The 21,131-nt window shown below is 34.8% G+C and overlaps 1 protein-coding gene across 8 annotated transcripts; it reads left to right on the top strand.

Moving 5' to 3' along the window:
* The first annotated feature begins 919 nt into the window (after nucleotides 1–919).
* On the top strand, nucleotides 920–20,778 carry LOC119079334 (protein eiger). Of its 8 annotated transcripts, none has more exons than XM_037187153.1 (10): nucleotides 920–1,417; nucleotides 4,566–4,691; nucleotides 14,322–14,497; nucleotides 14,563–14,718; nucleotides 14,848–15,022; nucleotides 16,708–16,848; nucleotides 17,265–17,319; nucleotides 17,398–17,493; nucleotides 18,831–18,979; nucleotides 19,052–20,778. In XM_037187153.1, the coding sequence occupies exons 1-10, from the start codon at nucleotides 1,268–1,270 to the stop codon at nucleotides 19,322–19,324; spliced, it is 1,497 nt and encodes a 498-aa protein (XP_037043048.1). In that variant the 5' UTR covers nucleotides 920–1,267; the 3' UTR covers nucleotides 19,325–20,778. The 8 variants fall into 8 exon arrangements, with proteins under 8 accessions (XP_037043048.1, XP_037043047.1, XP_037043049.1 ...); XM_037187152.1 differs by having other exon boundaries at nucleotides 17,395–17,493; XM_037187154.1 differs by having other exon boundaries at nucleotides 16,708–16,851; nucleotides 17,274–17,319; nucleotides 17,395–17,493.
* The last annotated feature ends 353 nt before the right edge of the window (nucleotides 20,779–21,131 follow it).

Genomic DNA, 21,131 nt, shown 5'->3' with positions numbered 1-21,131 from the left:
CGCTGACATTACTAATCACGCTGACATTCCTAATCACGCTGATATTCCTAACCACGCTGACATTACTAACCACGCTGACATTCCCAATCACGCTGACATTCCTAACCACGCTGACATTCCTAACCGACTGACACAATGTTTTACCTTTTTTTTGTTTACTTTTAGTAATTCTGAGTGAATCGTAGATCCTACGGAAGCGCAATTCCTAGAGAAACGGAATTCCTAAGAAATCAACATTTCTAGCGAATTAGAATTAGTTGAACCTAACTCTAACGATCTTTCGGTTTTATTATGTAGAAAGAAGAAAGTCACTAAACCATTGCAACAGATTCTTTTCCTACATTCCATTTTCTTCTTGCCGAAATTTTCTGCTTTAGAATGTCACGATTTGCGTTGCACGTTGCAATCTCGCATTCTTCTTTCTATGAAAATTCTCTTGACCCTGACCCTCGTTGAATATGATGTCATTAGCATGTTCGCCAAAACATATTTGTAAGCTGCGCCGCAATTTTATCAATAATTAGAAATCAACTAATTGAGACAGTGTTTTGTAAGAACCCACTGCTATCTATTAAATAAGAAAACAAAATGTTTGTCTGAACACAACATGTTCACACCATCGTCCAAAAAAAATTTATGTTGCCAAACACAAGATAAACAAAACAAAAACCTTAAAAGCTGTAAAAAAATGAATTCAAAATAAAAATCATCATCGTCATCATTTCATCATTAATCGCGAATAATTTTCGGTTATCGGCGCAACACTTTGCTTATACTTCTATCCACTGCGCTGTGTTAGCAAATTTGTTTTCATTCAAAAAAATGTTTCGTTGATATAGTTTCTGTACATGTATGAATATGAATATACATGCGCGTCTTACTGTCTTTGAAAAATAAAATTTTCTGACTTAATTTTGAGCTGAACATTCAGTGGTTTTTAGTTGCTCGTAACAAACGGACGGTGAATGATATTTTTCTATTAAACATAATGATTCGATCGGAATTCGAATGAATTAAGTGTAATTGACCAAAACTAAAAAAAATCGATTTTTGATTTTGCCAAATTAAATTAAGTGTTTGAGACAATTGCAAAGAAATTGGTAGTTTTGAATCCCATTTATAAAACAGTCGTGTGATACGAAAAGGTGCTGTGATTTTAACTATCCTTGACATAACAATCCCGATTGAGAGAGAGAAAAAAGTTCTTCCGTTTTTAAGTCGTGAATATTTAAGAAATTTTAAGAAAAACAAACGAATTTAAAAGAAAATGACTGCCGAATCACTGAAATCTTTTATATCCTTACCGAGCCATGGCTCACAGTGCAGTAACAAGCGTTATGCTAATGGCAATAAAATGCGATTAACAATTTTTGCGGTTTTTATGGTGTTGTTTTGCTGTGCTATACTCGGCTTGGAGGTAAACTTTTTTTCATTTTAAAATTTCGTAGAAATAAAATTCGCTTATGTTCTAAGGCCATGTTAAAAATCGCATAACAAAACGATAGATTCATGAGTATATTCATCATGCATATATGGATGCGTTACGTGTTTTCTTTCCGAAGAAATGATTATTAAGGCAAAATTGATTAGAAATTGAAATCATTGCAAATACGTGACTTAGCATCGGATGTAGTGCGAGTGCTCTTAGGCAAGTTTAGATGAGATATTAGTTTTCGAGGAAGAAATTCGCTGGTGGAAGTTATAGTGCATTACGTCAACGCACTCCAAGAACAGGCAAAGGAACAGATTTTTTTACCTGTCATTCAGCCTCTTATTTTGTATGGACCCTCCGTAACGTAGTGGCATTACAGCAACATAAGCACCTGAATTTATACGAGAATTTTGGACTATTGCGCCGTGGAGACTTCTCATTTAAATTTTGTTCCTTTGTCTGTTTTTGGAGTGCATTGATCAGTATCAAGAAATGAAAGGGTATTTTATATCGTCAGGAAGTTCCTTATTAGTTCGACAAAAATTTTCTGTGAATTATGCAACATCAGACAATTGCTTCGCCTGACCACAAAACTTCCATCTTGTTGGAATCTTGTTCATTAAGAAAAGAAAAGTTGCTTTTTAGGGTGTCTTTTGTGGCTAAATAATCTATTTTCATGCATTTTTGTATTTTTATTTGTTGGTTGAGCCCTCATGATTCGTACGGAAAATTGAAGTGAAAGTCAAAGTTTGTTAACAAAAAGATTGGCTTGGACCATAGCACTGAACTCCAGGGCCTACTTTTTGGAAACTAATTTCTTGAATTTCTCGAAATTTCTTGAATTTTCTCGAATTTCTTAAAATTTCTCGAATTCGAGAAATTCGAGAAACTTCAAGAAACTCGAGAAATTAGTTTCTTGAAATTTCTTGAATTTCTCGAAGTTTCTCGAATTTTCTGGAATTTCTTGAATTCTGGAATTCGAGAAAATCAAGAAACTTTGAGAAATTCAAGAAATATTTCTCGAAGTTTCTTGAATTTCTCAAAGTTTCTTGATTTTCTCGATTTTCTCTAAAAGTTTCTAAAAAGTAGGCCCTGCTGAACACTGAACCCACCAGAACAGATTATTCAACAGAAATTCGACATCTCTATTAATTACATATAATTGCGACGCAGTACCATTATACCAACCTTACAAACTTAATCTATATGAGAAATTTTGACTACTGCTCCGAGGAGGCCCCTTTTTAAAAATTCTGTTATCGTACTTGGTGCTTGGTACTCAGTACCCTGAGAGTCTCGTACATTAGGTGTGAACTAACAAAATATCAGGTCAACTGAATTGGATATTGGCGACAAAACAAAAACACAAAACGCGCATAGAGTAAATTGCTACTCACTATTAATAACATTAAATCGTGTGCGACGTATCTTAATCCAATTTATCAGAAAATGCGTACTACTGGTTGACAGCCATAGAACCCGACCGAATAACAGTGTGGTTTATCGATTTATCTGAACATAATTATCATCTATGGTGAATCATTTACAGTTTACAGTAAATAGGACATGCGTGGTCCAAGGTCCAAAGAATTTAAAAAGAACAGAGATTCCACAACTACTAATAAATCTGTTACTTCTGTTGTTTAAACTATTTGTCAAATGTTTGATGAAGAATCTTTTACGTCAATAGATCAAACACACGTTTTGCTATTTAAGACAACACTGGCCAGAGCCTTGTGTTTCGTCGTTGTCGATAACAGATGTCTAGGCGTTTTCAAAAATGATTGGGTCCAATCACGGCAGAGTAAAATAAACCAGGCAGGAGCGGTTCATTTTCGAAACGTCAAATAAGGGACCTAATACACGGGATGAAAATGAACTCAAACGAACACTGACATAAATTGAAAAATTTTATTCGCAAAAAATATAGGGCTACAAGATTATTCAGGTCCCTAGTCAAACCAGCGCTCCTGCCTGGTTAACTTTACTCTGTCGTGGTCCAATCCTATTGACTTGAGACTGTGAAATGTCAAACCTCAAATCAATGTTACCAACACATACGCGCTGGCCCTGTTACCAATAAGCGCTCCTAAGAAATATAAATTGAAAGGCAACAATGTAGCAAATTCAATAAAATTACTAAAGGCGTACGTGTGATTTTCCGAGTCGCTTCATATTGCCAGTCCGGGCCTTCATTTTGTACTTCTTCACATACGGTTTCATTGCGGCCCCATAGGTACAAAATACATGTGCCCCAGATAACTGTGCCGTATGTAGCGTAAGAGACATAATTATTATGAAATGAAGACACGAGAACTTGAAAGTTATGGAAGTTTCGAGCCCTTCCTCCACTGCTCCTGAACTTCCTATTTCGGAATAAGTTTTTTTTTAAGTCGAGAAACGGTCATTGCACATATGAGTTCGTTCTCCAACATTGGTGAGTGTGTATATGTATATCTCCTAGGTTCGATCATTATTATCGTTAGGGTTTAAATTACGGCAATATAAGCATTACCCAGTACCCACTCAAAAATTACTTTCAAACATTATGCTTCTACGGCGATACGAAGCGGAAAAGCTCACTTTCATCTTCAAAACAATAATAACATCCAGCCTACATCCAATAAAAATAATAATTGCAACCGAATGCATAACCAGAAATCAAATTTAAATGATTAACGAATGACAAATACATTTCGGTTTGCTTACAAATTTATTTATCGTCACAACGTTACCCAGAAATTGTTTTATTGTTATCGTAGAATTCAAAAGCAATAATTATACTGGTAAGCATTCTTTCAAAGGGACACCAAGAGTGGCCAACAGTTTATTTAGTTATAAGTATATACAAATAATATCGAACTGACGAATTCTTATCGCATATTTCGATGACAATGCCCTGCGACTATAGAAATATGCATGCATAGCATCTACACAACTTATACTGAAGATGATTGGATATTTCGTTTAAAAAAATTGTTTTTTTTTTGTTATGCTGAGCTCACATATAAATAAATTTCAAAATATTTCGTTAAGTACTTTTTCAAACGAAGAAATTAAAGTTTTTCGGTTGAAATTCGTGCGGAGTTCGATGCACAACAAACGATATTCACATCGAATTTTATGCTTGCAGATATGGAACACGATACGAACGACACAACTTGCACAAGAAGTGGATCAATTAAGAAATGCATTAGACGAAATGAAACATCGCATTGGATTTGATGCTATGGAAGATTTGGAGGATTTCGAAAATTCGGTAAGTTTATGGAAATTATGTATTTCTAAGCTAAGTGGGAGGACATCAGTCACTGTTAAAGACAAGGACTTTTTTTATGGTCAGGTCCTATTGCAGCAATTTCCGAAGGAACCACCTCGTAGTCTCCGAGCATCCTGCGTCTTAGTTGAAGTCATTTGGGGCAATCACATATCAGGTGTGCACCCGTTTCTTCTTCTAGATCGCAGGAACATCTCGAAGTGTCCGAAAGCCTCAACTTATTCATGTGCCGATTCAGCCCGCAATGTCCCGTAATCTCTCCTACTCGTCTAATGCGATTTCGGTCCATTTTGAGCAAATCTTTGGCACATTTTTGCTTGACCCAGTCTTCCAGTGATCTTTTACACTCTGACTAGGGAATCGACAGGTACGGTTCTGGCCCGTTTGAGTCTGAGTCGTCGAGCCTTCTTTGGCCAGCTTATCCGCTTCCTCATTTCCCTCCACGCCGGAATGTCCTGGTACCCAGACCAAATTGATCCGATTGCTCAGACCAAGGAGGTTCACGTATTCCTTACATTCCTTCACCAGCTTGGAGGTGACTACGGGCCATACGAGTGCTTTATCAATATTCTCAAGACATATAAGGGCCTCTTCGCCTTGCGTTCATATAGGCAGTGCTTCATGTGCTCCCATGAGTGCCGCATAAAGCTCCGCCTGAGGTTAGTATGCAAAGTTACCCTGGTCAATAAGAAATCTTTTACTTCAATAATTTTAGCACAATTTAATGGCAAATATTCTCAGAGCAAAGTGTGTTGCAATTGAATTATCAATTCATTCGTTCATCCTCTGATTCACCCAAAATTAAAATTCAGAAGCGCATGACGTGAATAGCTTACAGCTGCATGAAACCAATATACGAAATATACTGAAATGTAGCATGAAACTGAATCGATTAAACAAATGAAGTAAAAGATTTCGTATGAAAAATTAGACGATACTTTTTAAACAAAATGAGTAACAGATTCGATGATTAAACGGCGACATGTCTGTCGCTTCTGAAAGGTTAACTAGATGCTTAAATGGAGGAAATGAAACCCAATTTTAGCTTATTAGAAATTATTAGGAAAAAATATGAAACATCGATGTTCTGTGTATGTAATGGTGCAATTACATGTAAGATAATGTTGATATCTTTCAAAGAAACAAACTTATTTTAAATAATAGTACACGACAATTAGACACACATATAGACTAGATATAGAGACACACTATAATTGCTCTACGTCGATGTTTGGTTATTGATAAAATGTTGATTACGATGTTAGATATAAAAATGGGTTTTGTCAAAATGATATATGCCGATAACGGAAACCGAAACTATATTTTTTTGGAGATTTTGTTTTTTTAAATTTATTTTATTTTGATTCGTTGGAAAAATCAAATTCTTACACGAGAAATCAATTATTTTGGTTGATAAATTAATTTCTGGTTATATATAAACGTTGAGATCAATAAACTGTTAATTCGATTCTCAATTGGATTTGCTGTCCAAATGTATGTTCAAGTGGAATCATGGGTTCTCATTTCTGTTTTTATTTTATTTTTCATTTTTCGTGTAAAGACTAGCCTTCTAATAAACGCACATGTTACGATTAATCTTAAGTCCAATTAATATGTCATATTTGTCACATCCACTTATACAGTGCACTTTGTCATTGCGCTCCAAAAGCCATTGGTTGAAGTAATTGACAATAATATAATAAAATTATTGCTCAAAGCAGCTGAATTAAGTGTCAATTTAGAATGAATAACAACAATTGGAATTAGAATTTCCGAATGTGTTTCCCCATTCAAAAAGTCATTCATTCATACAATGATGTCTGACTTATTGACTAACTTATTTTTAGTCTTGTTCGAACTTAAGGATAGACGAACAGACACAGACACAAAATTTACTTTCCAAGGTTTTTTGTTAGGCACATCAGACAATGCAAATATATCAAACAAAATTACCTTAACAAGCCAAGTCTGACCTGGCTTTGAGTTTTTTGCAATAAATATTATACAATGCAAAGGTGTCGGAGGTGTTAAGCGTCCCCATCCCATGTTGAACTTTTTTCAATGACGCTTTGTAATCAGCTTTTGGCAATGTACCATGGGTGTGTATTACACATCTAAAGCATTTTGTATACGACAACCAATTATGTGACAAAGTTTGAATGTACCAGCTGGTATTTGTTGCTACACATTGCTAGTTGCGAGCTTAAACATAAGGGCTATAATAGAAACGCGCTCGGAGTGGTGGTGGGTGCTGCAAATCTTCTACTTCATTTGTTTACAATGGTGTGAAACTTCATAATAAATCGAAAGTCAAATTCCATGGAATTCGCAGATAGCTCTTTCCTCTGTTACCGACAACTGAGGCGATACTGTGGCAAAAGTAATTATGTTTCGTCTGAAGAAATATAAACAAATATCTTCTCTCAACAGTCCAAAGATTCAATGGAATTTAATACAATGTCAAGAAAACAATGGCAACATTCTGAACATCAACGGAAACACTATGGTGATCCTAGAACATGTAAGAGGAACGCTGAAAAGTTTCTAAATTCAATTGAATTAGTTTGGGGACATGCTCTACAGATTTGTCAGTGATTTTAGCAAATCAATTTTACAAATATTGGGTCAACACCGCTCCTTTCTATGTTCATGATCGAAACAGGACTATAGTCTAAGCCTCCACTGTATTCCTAATAAATGTCTACGATGTATACCTCGACGTTCGACCCACTCAAGTTTACGAGTTCTACGATGTTGCAAGTAAAAACAAACATTTCACGGCTTTTAAATAAACTCGGCGCCTCTGAAACAATAATTTTATTTCAATGCCCAGTGAGTAGTGTGTGTAGACCTAGACGAATTCGAATCAAATAAAAATGAATTATTTTTTTTTATTTCACATTCATTCTCTCACTCGAAACAATAAATTTGAATTAAACCGACTTCATTGATACACTTTCAATTGTTTGAATGCTCCAAATTATTGGCATATTTTTTGTTTGTCTTTTTGTTTAAAAAGTTACGCAAAACGAAATAAAAAAAATTCTTTCGGGATGTTGTTTGTCAACAAAGACTGAAAGAAAGACAAAATTAATTTAATTGAGCGTTGATAAAGGAAATATTAATTTAAACTAAATAATTTTAACTGATTCTCGTAGGCAGACGATTTGCTTTGATTTGGTTTTCGTGTTATTACTTTGAACAGACAGTAAAAATATTGAAGTCACTTTCTGTTACATGATTCAACAGTTTTTTTTTCTTCGTTCTTTCGTTTATTTATGAATGAGTGTCTTGTGATTCTACTTCTGTGTTTATACAGAAATTGTATGCAATTTCCAATGAATTCAATTAAACGAAACTCTTGTACGAGTAGAATATTGTACAGTGATGATTCACTTATCTTCGCCATTTGGCAAATACAATACCAATCGGTTTAAAATTAGATGCTTTGCTCACTTTTATGTACTGCATCATATTCATAACATAGATAACAAATAAACTTGCATATGATGTTTGGAAATTGCAAAGTGAAAATTAAATTCAATCCAATGGCTTTTAGATAGAAGCGTTGATATATTCTGCTGTGATTGGTTTTTGGGTTTTGTTGATAAAAAATAGTGATTTTCCAATAAATATTGGTTTGAAAAAAGGACCAAAGCCAGGGCTTATTTTCAGAATTTTTTTTAAAGAGAATTTTCAAGAATTTCGAGACGTTCGAGAAAATAGGCCATGTCATAATCAAATAGGGTGATGATGAGGTTTTCCTAAATTGGTGCACGACATATAAAACAACTAACACAGCTACTCTTACTTAATGAACTACGTAATGAACAAAATCCTATTGGATGCTTGGCCATATTACTCCGTAATGAGTCAGCCATGGAAATTATACGTAAATTTGTTACTGGGAAATATAACCTTCGTCTGGAAATCAATTTTCAATTTTTGTTTCTCGCGAAATTTTCACCCGGGAAATTTTCATCGGTTCTCTGGAAGAAAAACATTATTTTCTAGTATGTAATGACTTTGATGGATTTAATGTTTTAAAGTAAATCCATTTGATTTTCATGGATTTATTGAAATTACCTATTTCGAGACTTATTTACTATCGGCAACGGTACCCTGGTGAAAACTCTGCATTTAATTCAATGAAGTACGTTCGTAATTAGTAAAACTGAAGAATTTCTAGAGGCATTGGAATGCGAGGGCGTTAATTAATACACAAAATTTAGAGTTAATAAATTACACACGAAGATAAATTATAGCAAAACAAAAGCAAATAGAGATTTTATAACTGGCGCCGCCGGTTTATTTTTTATTATTATTAAATTCTCTATAAATTGAGCATGAAATGTTTTGATGTTTCGAACAGAAAAAGAAAAGATTTTTTTTTATTTGTGTTGTTAACAGTGACGACGCGGTTTGTTTTGGTGAAATTAATTACTATACCATACCATTGATAACAGCCTTATACACGCACGTGATGTGAGAAAGGTCCTTATTGGATATCATCTGTTGTGTTCTCTGGCTAATGTGGATTTATGTATGTGTGGTTGAGCTTTGTTAAAACAGTTAAATTAAAGGAAGTACTAGATCCACAAATAATGTACTGACAATATGCTTGTCGGTAACGTCAGAGAGAATAAGTTTTTGAATAAAAGTCTTTTCAATATCTGATGAGTTTAGGTAAACAATGTTCGACATGTTTTCTAATTTAAGAGATGTTGTGGTTTGTAATTGTTTCCAAAATAATTTTGTTAAATAAATGAAAATTCTAGATTTCCATTATCTGAGTTTTGTTTAGGAAAGAACAGAAAGAATGAAATACTAAAGTAAAAAATCTAGATTTTTTGTTAAACGAAGATTTTGAGGAATCATTAACAAACCGAAACAACAATCACAGAAACATGTTGAATTTCCCTTTTCTCCCTGCAAGTAGAAAACCGTAATCATTGATTACTAATCAATGCCTTAATTTGTTGGATATGGATAAATCCATGTAATTTGGGAATCGGTGATGTTGGAACGGTGTTTTCGCTAATCCTGAATTCATAAACAAAAAGTTTACACGGAATTGCCCATATACCGTTTTCTCGTTTATTCCTGAGTACTGATTAAACCCAATGGTATCAGAGGATAGAGATATTAAAAGCATAACCACATAACCGTATCCTTGTTCCTTTTGAATGATTAATTCAGCATTCCTGTCATTGTAATCAGCATGGCAATGTATAGAATGCCTAGCATGTGTAGCTTTTTGTGAAACCCTATAATTTTCCTTCCAACTGCATGAAACTCGAAAATGGCACATGAGACAAGACGCTTTGAATTTCAATACGGTTGGGGATATTTTAACCTGTCACATACTATTCGTCTGTTATCGATAACGATGACAAAAATAATGACAAGCTCTGGGTAATATCATCCTTTACATCGTAAAATGCATGTTAAAAAAATTGAAGTACAAGATTCGAAATCAATCCATTAAAAGTGCTTTGATCTATGGAAGTAATAGACCCGATAATACTACTGGTCATATGCTTGCCATCTGTAACAGGTTAAACATTGAATGACCACCAAAACCTAAGCTTGTTTTTGTCGTGTGTTGTGAATGGAAACGTTCACTACAAAAATTTAGAGTAATTTGATGACATATTTACCACCCACTCCTTTTCGTACGGCAATTATAAATTATTAAAGTGCGTAAAGAGAAGTCCAGCATAAAACGTTTAGCCGGACCTACCATAACATTGCTGTAAATTTTTATGAATTCATGAATTCTGTTTTTAGAAAACCAAGCGAAACGTCTCATTCATCCATTCATTCAATTAAATCTTTCAAGATCGCGATCATGATCATAACATTGAAACCTTGAATCTTGCCGAGAAGACGACCATATGTTGTTGTATGCGAAACTCTATGTGTTTACATAATTTCAGTTCATCTGCACTAAATGTGAAAAAAAAATAAATAATTTTTAAGTGAAATAAATTCCACGAGATCATTATTTTGAAAGAAAGAAAAACATTTTTTGGCTCGTAATTTGGTCTATAATTTGATCGTTTGATCATCATGCGGTGTGAAGAATGACCTTCTATGAAATATTTTGTTTTTATCATATAATGGAGCAGGAGGTCGGTATGTGGTGACGGATCACTATTTATACTCAGTTTGTTAAATTTTTTATTGGCTTTGGATTCGTTCCAAATTGAACCATCATCATCCACAAATATAATGGTGGTCGATATGATACATAAATCGAATTTTAACGCAATAACTGTTATAGTGGTTGAGTAATAACGGTCGCTTCGAATTAAAACAGCAACCAATTTCGATAAAGCGAAAATATTAGTCCAGGCTTATTTTTAGCCACAAAAATTTATTTTTGAATTTCATTTAAATAATTTTATATGCCATCGCACGTCCAACTTGTGTCTAAGTGATGTCACAACACATTAATTCAATAATTCTACTCGAGACTCATTCATTTTCTTTACGTCCTGTCGGCTAACTTTTGGGTCTTGTTTACAGAACGGTTAAAAACGCATTTCGTAATTAAAGAACTATTTGCATTCCGAATGTTTTTTCTATTTTAAGAACTGCACTGTTATTACTGTATTTTTCTATTACGATCAATTTAACAGTGCATACACACGGCAAGCGTGTCATATCGGTAAAATCATTAAATCTGTTACATCTTTCGTTTATGGTATCACAGAGGTGCGCTTGGTTCGAAATCTAGTATTTTATTGAATTTAACATAAATTTCGCTAAAGGGAAATGATGTTTGGAAACTAAAGCTCAAATGTAATAGATTTTCGTAAAGAGTCATGAAACCTACTGACATATTTCTGGCCAAGTCATTCTTTAAATCGATTTTTCACCATGAAGCCATGATGGCTCATTACTGGCCAAATGGAGAAAAATGTAGATCTGGTTGTGGTCTACATTTTTCTCCATTTGGCTAATAATGAGCGATCATGGCTTCATGGTGAAAAATCGATTTAAAGAATGTCTTGGCCAGAAATATGTCAGTAGGTTTCATGATTCTTTCTATTATATTTCTAGTACATTTCGTCATAAAATATGGTGGCTACAACGGACGATGGGTTGTCGTATACTGCCTTGTGACCACCACCATATTCGGAGGTCGAAACAGCTTCTCATCTTCGTTGGCTCGTTCCATCAAAGCGACGTCCCAAGACGTGATTATTGGTTCTCAGTCTCTTCCCTTTTCGTTCTTATTTTGTAGAAGACTTCTTGTACGTTTTGTGATATTGGTGGTTTGGTTCGTTGCAAAATTGTGTAACGTTAAAACACCCTCTAGGAATGGCCTAGTGGATATTGATGATATTATTCAAATCAACCCTTTCAGAGATCTATGGGAAACCTCTGCTGGCCTGTAAAGGCGACACGGTATTTTATTCTTTGCGCTTTCTTTTCTGGTGAAAAAGCTTCACTCCGATAAAAATCCATGATATGTCATAGCAGTGAAGTTGGTTCACAATAAGTAGAGCGCTCACATTAGCAATTTAAGGACGAAATGCACTAGAATTTACAAAAATCTATTACGTTAGTATTTTAGTTTCGAAACAGCGTTTCCCCATGGTTTAAATAATATTTTAGGCAACAACTGTAAGGAAGATACTTCTTTAAAAATAATTTGTGCTTTTCACTCGCTGTGGCTCTACTTCTCAAAGATTAACTATTTTCTAGTTGTGTTCGTGCAATTAGAACATCATTTTTTCGTAATTTATTCTAAATATAATACCATAAAATTAGACGTAGTATAATACTTCATACGTGGCTCACAATATATTTAATCTGCAAAAAAATTTTCAATCGACGAATGAATTTATTGAAATGGAATCAATTGCACGTTTCCGTGTTGACTTAATTATGGATTTTATTTTTGAATCGAAAATATTTATTTACGTAAACCGATCAACATGATAAAAAAAATTAAACGACTGACTGAGCTACAGAGATATTCGAAAATGATTATTTTTCGATTGATTCCGTCGTCGAGTCGTCGGACGCCTGATTGAGGAAAATGTGTGGAAATGAAGTGTTGTCTATCCACAGATCACGAGCGTTTTCTTTGAATGTGTATAAGTCGGTAGTTAACATTCTGGTAAATAATTAAACAAATAAACAAGAAGGAAAAAATGTCGATAATTGATTACATTTTTGTATCAATTCAGTTTGAAATCGAAAAGCTTCGAACCAAAATACAGACACAAGAAAATTTAAAAAAAATTTTTGTTGTTTTTCGGTGAACACTGAGAGATTATTGTTGATAGATCAAGATCAGGAATGCAGTGTTTACACAAAAAATCTCAGTTTTCACTCTGCAATAATATCGACATTTAATGGCCCGCAAATAGTTCGCTAATTTCATTCATTCATTCGAATTCTTTCAGCGGTGAACATTTTTTTTCCTCTGCTCGGATAAACAATAAGCTTTCTGCGTAGTAAAATTAAAATTAAAAGTAAATATTTACGCTGCTCTCGGGTGGAGAGCCATTGTAGAGGAGGAAAAAAACTTTAAAACAAAAACTAATTTTGCATTAATTTTTATCGTCAGTCAATTATTTTGGTACATTAACCTTTCGATTCGCTCAGTTATTTTAAAAGTCGTTAGGTGGTTTTATAGCACTGCTCCATAGCACGAAATAAATGCAAAGTATTTTCTGATACCAATACCATCAGCCGCCAAATATTTTTTATGTTAATGCTAGGAGCGGTGCTATGGTGCTTTGCAAGATCTTACACTCAATGGGTGCTAGTAAACAAAGAGATATCATTTTTAACCAACGCGCATCACAGTTATTATCGTTGCATCTGGTACTTCTATTGTTTTAACTATTTTTTGGTGTTTGATGGACAATCTTTTACTTCACTTTTGTTTCTCTATAAAACAACACTTTCTTCTAATGAGGACGAGGAGGACATTTCGCTAGACAGTTCTAGGAAAATGAAGGCGTAAACGTTTCGCTCGCGTTTCATTCGATCGATGTTAATTGCTAGAGATGACACTTCAGTATTAAGCACAAAGATACAAAGGAATTTGGAATACAGATTGTGGACGTTTCCAGTAAAACTCTCTTTACAGTATGTCGCTCATACCCACTCTAACATTTTATTTCTAAGACGTTGACGGCGACTATTCTGCGTTAATTTTGAGATTAAACTCATATGAGAAATGATTGCGATTAAGGAATCAATGGTACTTGTATCTGATTCCTTCTTCACGGTGGTCTCAATAGAAAAAAAAGGTTTTTTGAAGGATCACCTCAGATATATTAGAACAGCTTTCTGAGTCCGTTGAGGACACATCACTCCTAGCAATACTCTTTTCTTAAGTACCCTTTCAAAAAAAACATTTTTTTTGCTTGATGACTGCCGTGAAAATCCATACAAAATTGGGAAAAAATTGAAATTCAAAAAATGTTGAATGGGAATTGATCGGCTCAGACATAGCGGAGTGGCTTTTTGTATCCTCTACGGTCCCTTTACCTTTGGTTACCCTTTCATGAAACTTTTTCTCACTTGAGGGCTACCGTTTCTTACACATATCTTTAACCAACAACTCTTTTTTTGTCCATACAGTACGATCACACAGCAGTGATGCCCGAACCGAACGAAGAGGGCTCGTTCGGAGCATTCGATGAAACCGATGACGAAGAATTTTACGAGGATGATGATTTAGAGGGAAGCAGCGATTTCGATCCGGATGATTACGAAATTGACGAGAATAATATGTACGACGACAATGCAGGCAAAAGGTAAGGTACATAATTTCAAACGATGGAAGTCTGATCACTGAACGACATCTGTTCTATTGCCGAAGGAATGTACGATCAACGTCTATACATGGTGTTCCGATTGTCGAAGAATCATATGCATTGAAACGTAACAGAACCAATCCAAGGGTGGACGATGAAATTAGTAGGTTACTGTTGGGCAAAAAAAGACCAGCATTGCGACACGATTGGAATGATGGAAGGTATGAAATGAAATGATGATAAAATCGATAAATTCTTTTCAGTTTGACCCAAATTCTTTTCTTTTCTTTTTGTGTGTGCGGCAATACACAGACAGTATTTCATCTTCGTCTTTTCTTTTACCATTACAGAACACCTTCTGCACACAATCTACCAGCATATCATCATAATTCATTCCCCAAGAAATACCAACAGCATCGTTCACCCCCAACAGAATATGTACAATCGCCCTATCGAAACCATGCTAGTCGAACATCAAATGAACATAATTCACATCAATATGCCAATCAGCGTACAAATCAACAGGTTAATATAATTTTCCATTTGATTTTGTAATTCGATTTAGTTGACTAGTGATGAAAGTGGCCAACGCACTGACAGTGCGTTGAAGCGGCCCAATGTGTGAAGATAAGCGCAGAATCTGCACTGCTAATTTCGCAGACATTTTTTGTTGAGAGTTAATTTTGAATCCATGCAAATTCAATCTGAATCTGAACATTCACTTATGTTGCATTGTTGCAATCAAATAACTCAGTAGTTTAATGTGACTGACTTTGGTAACGACTAGGGCGTCAAACGGTATTGTAAGAACTACTATTCCCCTGACATTACCACCTTTCCCTGAAATTCACTTTTCCCATCAATTTACAATTCTGGTGCGTTACAATAAATGGCTAAAACTCCAATAAAAACATAGCTAACGCCGACCCGTACGAAACACCTATTCGTATCAAAAGCCTTTAATGTGAAACTCTTCATTTCTCTTACTTCATTTTCTTCTCTGCTGAAAAACTATTCTTCCTTTTAAATCACTTACATTATCCACTCTTTGCCTTGTTATCATATACAACTAAATTGCCGGAGGCAATATAGACAGCCCCGTACGAAGTCAAATTTCATAAATTCCTATTTAAACAGCTATATACCGCTATATTTACCTATATTTCATATAAACATATAAACATTTCACAGAGGAATATGCTATTATATAGCTCTATATGCCTGTGTATAGCTCAATATAGCTGTATATAGGTATATATAGATGTCCATATATGGAATCCCTGAAACCCCACACACATAACAAATTATTTCCATGTTAACAGAAACTCTCTAAGTATAATTTTTCCCAAGATATTTCTGTTTTACTAAAATCCAATATGGCCGCCGGCAGCCATTTTGTTAGGAGACCGGAAATAGTACCGACGCTTTACATTCGTTAATACCTTTCAAACAAAAAAAATTCATGAAATTCGGTCAAAATTTACTCGAGATATTGTCAAAATACACCACGTTCACTGTACTTCCGAGTAGCCAGATAAGAGCTCACTCCAAGAGACCTAGCTCACGCTCCGGAGAACATAATTTCATAAACTTTTTTTTCCCTGATTGGTACGGTCAATACCTATCTAATAAAGCTAAAACAGACGAAATATGTTCAAATGTGGCCGACCTACAAGCAAAAACTGCTTGCCGCCCTGTGCCTGTTCCACACCAAGGGGTCTAACTCACGAGTCGGTCATCCGATTTCCATAAACTTTTTTTTTGTCGATCGGTATTGTAAATACCTTTTATTTGACGTATCACTTACAAGTTTAACGTTTAAATGTCCGGAGATATCTTCGAAAAACCGTAAAGCACTTATTGGGCCACAGCTCGGGAGGGGTCGATCCAAAATCACTCATCTTCGAACTTAGCCTGTCTTTTGACATTACCAAACGGGAAAAAAAAGAATTTTCAAAATTGGATGCGTTTTACTCAAGTTATCGTGCAGACAGACAGACGGACAGACGGACAGACGGACATTTTTTTTTTCGCGGATTTGGCATCTCTAGACAACCACAATAGGTTTCCCCTTACTCAGGGAGTCCAATTCGACGTGTTACAAACGTATGCGTAAACCTATAAGACCCCAGTACTTCGTACGGGTCTAAAAACTCTTCAACCTCTTGCCCCCGCTACTTTCATGCCTTTACCAAATGGTTTATTTTTAGGATGATGTTGCCACTTCATCCTACGGTGTAGGTGTACGATCAGGTCGGGCCATGCCCACAAACGAGGACAAATCGAAAGCCTTTCGTCGAACTGTGAAAAAAAGTGAATTCGCTAAATTGATGAGAAAAGGACGTACGGTGGTAAACATAAATTCCTAATTTATATTCTGCTTAAGGCGTAATCGGCGTGAAATGTGCAACAGCTTTTTAATGCTTCTCGAAAATTTGGTTCTAAAACATTTTGAAAAATTGAGGGTTCGCTTAACCTTTTACAAACGCTGTATACTGAAACGAATGAATTAAAAGATTTCGTATAGGTGATGCTTTGAACAAAAGAAGTACCAGATTAAATGATTGCATTGCGATTTCCGTTTGTAAAAGGTTACCTTTGTGGTCTGTACGATGAAGGCCTTGCTTTTCTAATTATATTTGGGCTTTTTTAACTGTCATTCAAAAGAATACCAAATGCGAAGCATCGCCGGCAAAGCTTGCTATCAACATGATTAAACATTTTTAAAGCGTTAGAGATTAATGCAAAAAAAAACTTTTAATTTTAGGATAGCGCTGAAGTTGAATCCATCCATTCGGGACCGATTCATAAACCTAAACGAGGTAAGCGACGATGATACAGAGAACAATAAATTCGATAATTTGTTTAACTTATACAACTTTTACGATTGTTGTAAGTAGGTCGATCAGCAAATCAGAATCGTTTTAAGAGTATAGCCATCCATTATAGTGGTGACACAAGCAAATACACCAATGGAAATAATGAAAATTACGAAGGTAAGTTGAATTGATGTATAAAAACCGATTAGTAATAATTTCGCAGTGTCCCAAGTCATGTAGGGTAAAGAGGTCAGTTACGTACCACGGGTTTTGTCACTTTCAATCACACATTGTTGTGACTCGATTTTCTCTTTCAGTACTCATAACTGGCAAGGGGCTGTAATAAATAGCCTGTTTACCGGACTAAATAGGTCGTACCAGAGCCTATTTTTAGGAAATGGATTTGCTAAATTTTGTAAAATTTCTTAACAATTTTTTGACAAATTTGAGGAAATTTTGGATTTTTTTAAAAGTAAAACAGGCTGAACAGGCAATAAAACTACCGTGCTGAAAATTGTTGAAAGATGAAAAAAAACGTCAAAAGCTTTGATGCATCGGCGCACCAGTCTCCGGAATTGTAATCAATCGGACGCCTATTCTTCTTTCATCGATAAACTTTTTATGAATGAAAGAACAATAGGTATCCGACTACTGGTATATGTCCGGAGACTGGTTCCGCCACCCAAAATACTGTCGTTTTCTTTTCATCATCGCACTTCAAGCATGAGTGGTACACTAAATAACTGAAACTTGACAGTGTGTCACACAACTGTAAAAACATTTTCATGTAAAATAGAGTACTTTCTGCACCTGACCACTATGATCACTTTTGCTTGAAGTGCGTTGTTTTCATCTGTAAAATCATTAAAATGAAAATATCAAACCGCAAGTTAGCCTGCTTATTCTATAATCTGATACTTCAACCGGTTTAGAGACTCTACGACATCTATTCAAATCGAAATTTAACTTTGATTCGATGTCCATCCGTTACATCCGTTTCGTTCCCCTTGGTACAATCGGTCAAGATTATGTTGATGGTGTGCGTGCAAGGAAATTGAATGGCTTGACAAAATTACAATGCAACAATGAAAATTTTCCCCATCATCCAGTTGAAGCTCTTTCACACGCAGAACTAACAGACAACCCTTGAGAGTACAATAAAAAAAATCATTCGATTTTTCCACTCTCAGAATTACATTAGATCTGGTCTCTGGAGATGGTTTTATGTAAATTACATCTTTGAGGTGATTCATTCCGTAGAAGATTTTCAACGGAAAACATTTTTTTCCAACAATTTGATGGTGATTCTCATGACACCAAACCGGCCTAGATTACCGTCAATTACATAATTATCAAAATCGTTCAATGAATAAAGCAACAGACAGTTTTGCTTACAAAACATATTTTAAGAGCAATGCCATGAATCATGGCCCATGATGCTGTGCCATTCATAATCTCCCAAAAAAAACAAGAAGAAAAATAAAATCGGAAAACGTGTTTTCTCACTCATTCAGGTAATGGTCGTTTGCGTCACGCTGGCGGAACATACACCGACTGGGAAGCATCACCATGGGTGAATATTTTATCCATGGATCGATTCTTTAAATTAGACAGAGGTGTCGTCACAATTCAAGAGAACGGTCTCTACAACGTCTATGCGCAGGTAGATTGCACAGTAAAACCGAACGAGATAAATCGAAAAATCTCAATTTGCGACACTTTCTTTTCCATACAGATTTTCTACCATGACGCTCACGATACAAACGGATTTGTTGTGCAGCATAATGCTCAATCCTTCCTGCAATGCACCACAATGACACATTCACACCAGCCAGTGATCAAAAGTAATACTTGTTTCACCAGTGGCGTTGTTTATTTACGTAACGGTGATACGATCCAATTGAACGATTTGGGCAATCATCGGTACACATTGTTCGAACCAGCGAAGAGTTTCTTCGGTATAATTAAGATTGGCGATGCTAGACCGTTGTTTGAGACGTTAGCATAAATGGAAGCTGAATTTTGAAGTATTTTTGTAAGTTAAGACGAGTAGACAAGAGATCATGAATGATATCTGGAAAAGATTGGTTTACGAAATGTACATCGGTTCTGCAAGTGAAAATTGATTCACTAACTGTCTGAAGATCATCGAAAAGTTATGCGTGGCGTAAAGCAATATTGTGAGTTGGTCTTTGAACTTTAGCAACGATCGAAATTTTCCAGATATTTTTCATGAACTTATGAACTGTGGGAGCCTACTGCATAGTTATTATGATGAATGTTTCGTATGAAGTAAGTAATTTGATTACAAAATTATTATTATTTTTTTATTTATTTCATTTTCGATTATTATATTTTTGTTATATAAAAATATGATTTAATCCTGACTCTTTCGTCTAAGATGCCATCGGTGTCCGATTGCACACAACACAATTGACCTAGAACTTGAACTATTTGCTTCATTTTATGTATGGAGACAATCACTCACACAGATATGGATGAAGATCCTAATCTTTTCGGGATTAACAGTATACAATAGAATCTTTTTTGGAATTAAAATTTAATTTCCTCAGGAATTACTTTTATTTAACTCCAAATTCGGAACCTAATTACTATTACTGATCGGTAAACCTTAATATCATCATTGTTTGGTCCCAGTTTTAATCCCTGAATGAATTATATTTCTTCAATTCCTAGCTGGGTTTCAGAATATAATTCCTAAAGAATTACTTACAGTTGAAGGCAGTGAAATTTCTGCATGAATTTGTCTCAAGTGTTTATACGTCTTTATACGGTTTTACCACTACCACACGAGTGTTTGTATCAGCTTCAACCGTAGAAACAAGGATAAACGGTTTTGATTGTATTTGTGGATCAGCTGAAACAAATTCATGCTGAAATTTCACTGCCTCCGACTGTACTATTTGGAAGTAATTCAATTGTCTCTTGAAATTGTCATCTCATTTTTATCTGTGTACTCTAGATCTACAGGAGATAGGGACTTGTAAAAGTAGAAAACCTTTTAAATATACATCGATTAAATCTCAATTTTCAAGAACGACTCGTAAGGATGTTCTTTTTCGGACGAGACCATACGAGTGCTTTTATATTCTTAAAATTGCAAATGTCACCTTCAAATTGCTCTTATTTTCAAATAAAAATAGAAAATTGTTTTTCCTGCAATTACACTTCACTTAAATGTCTCGTAAATGGTCAATGCTCTGGGTCAATTCAAATGTTTATTTGTAGATGAAAAGATGATATAAATTGCAATGTGAACAAACAAACAAAAATTTATTTTTAATAAACAAAAACATTTTTTTTTATATTTTTAGTGAATTATGTAATGTGCCATTATGTTATCGTTTAGTTTTTATTTAATGCCAATAAACTTTCGTAATTTGTACATATAAAAAGCTTTGATTGTAGTAAAATTCTTAATAAATTTTTTTTATAAACTTTTTCGATTAAATTGTTCATTTGAAAGAGAATTGTAATTGGACAACTATTTGTATATCTTCAGAGACAGTGGGACAATTTGAACACTCGTGTGTCATAACGTTCCGATAAGGTTGTGCTTGCTTTTATTGCGTTCTCTAACTCACACCAAAGTATAACTCCAGTCTCACCGAAAGAAATTCGAAGTAATTTCTGATACCTCCTAACATTTTCTATGTTAATGCGAGGAGCAGTGCTACACTGCTTTGCATACACTTATTACGTGCTATAGTAAACAAAGAGAAATCAGTTTAAACAAACTAGCATCACAATATAATCATCTCATCTAATACTTCTATTGTTTGAACTAATTTTTT

Source organism: Bradysia coprophila, unplaced genomic scaffold (assembly GCF_014529535.1).
Source record: "Bradysia coprophila strain Holo2 unplaced genomic scaffold, BU_Bcop_v1 contig_324, whole genome shotgun sequence".
Classification (NCBI taxonomy): domain Eukaryota; kingdom Metazoa; phylum Arthropoda; class Insecta; order Diptera; family Sciaridae; genus Bradysia; species Bradysia coprophila.
This window is presented reverse-complemented; position numbering and strand designations above follow the sequence as displayed.

Excerpts from the sequence above, each read along its gene's own strand:
- LOC119079334 (XM_037187152.1), top strand. The coding sequence starts at position 1,268 with ATGACTGCCGAATCACTGAAATCTTTTATATCCTTACCGAGCCATGGC. Across the intron at positions 14,498-14,562 it reads GACGACAATGCAGGCAAAAG|GAATGTACGATCAACGTCTA; the intron begins GTAAGGTACATA and ends CTATTGCCGAAG. Across the intron at positions 14,719-14,847 it reads CACGATTGGAATGATGGAAG|AACACCTTCTGCACACAATC; the intron begins GTATGAAATGAA and ends TTACCATTACAG.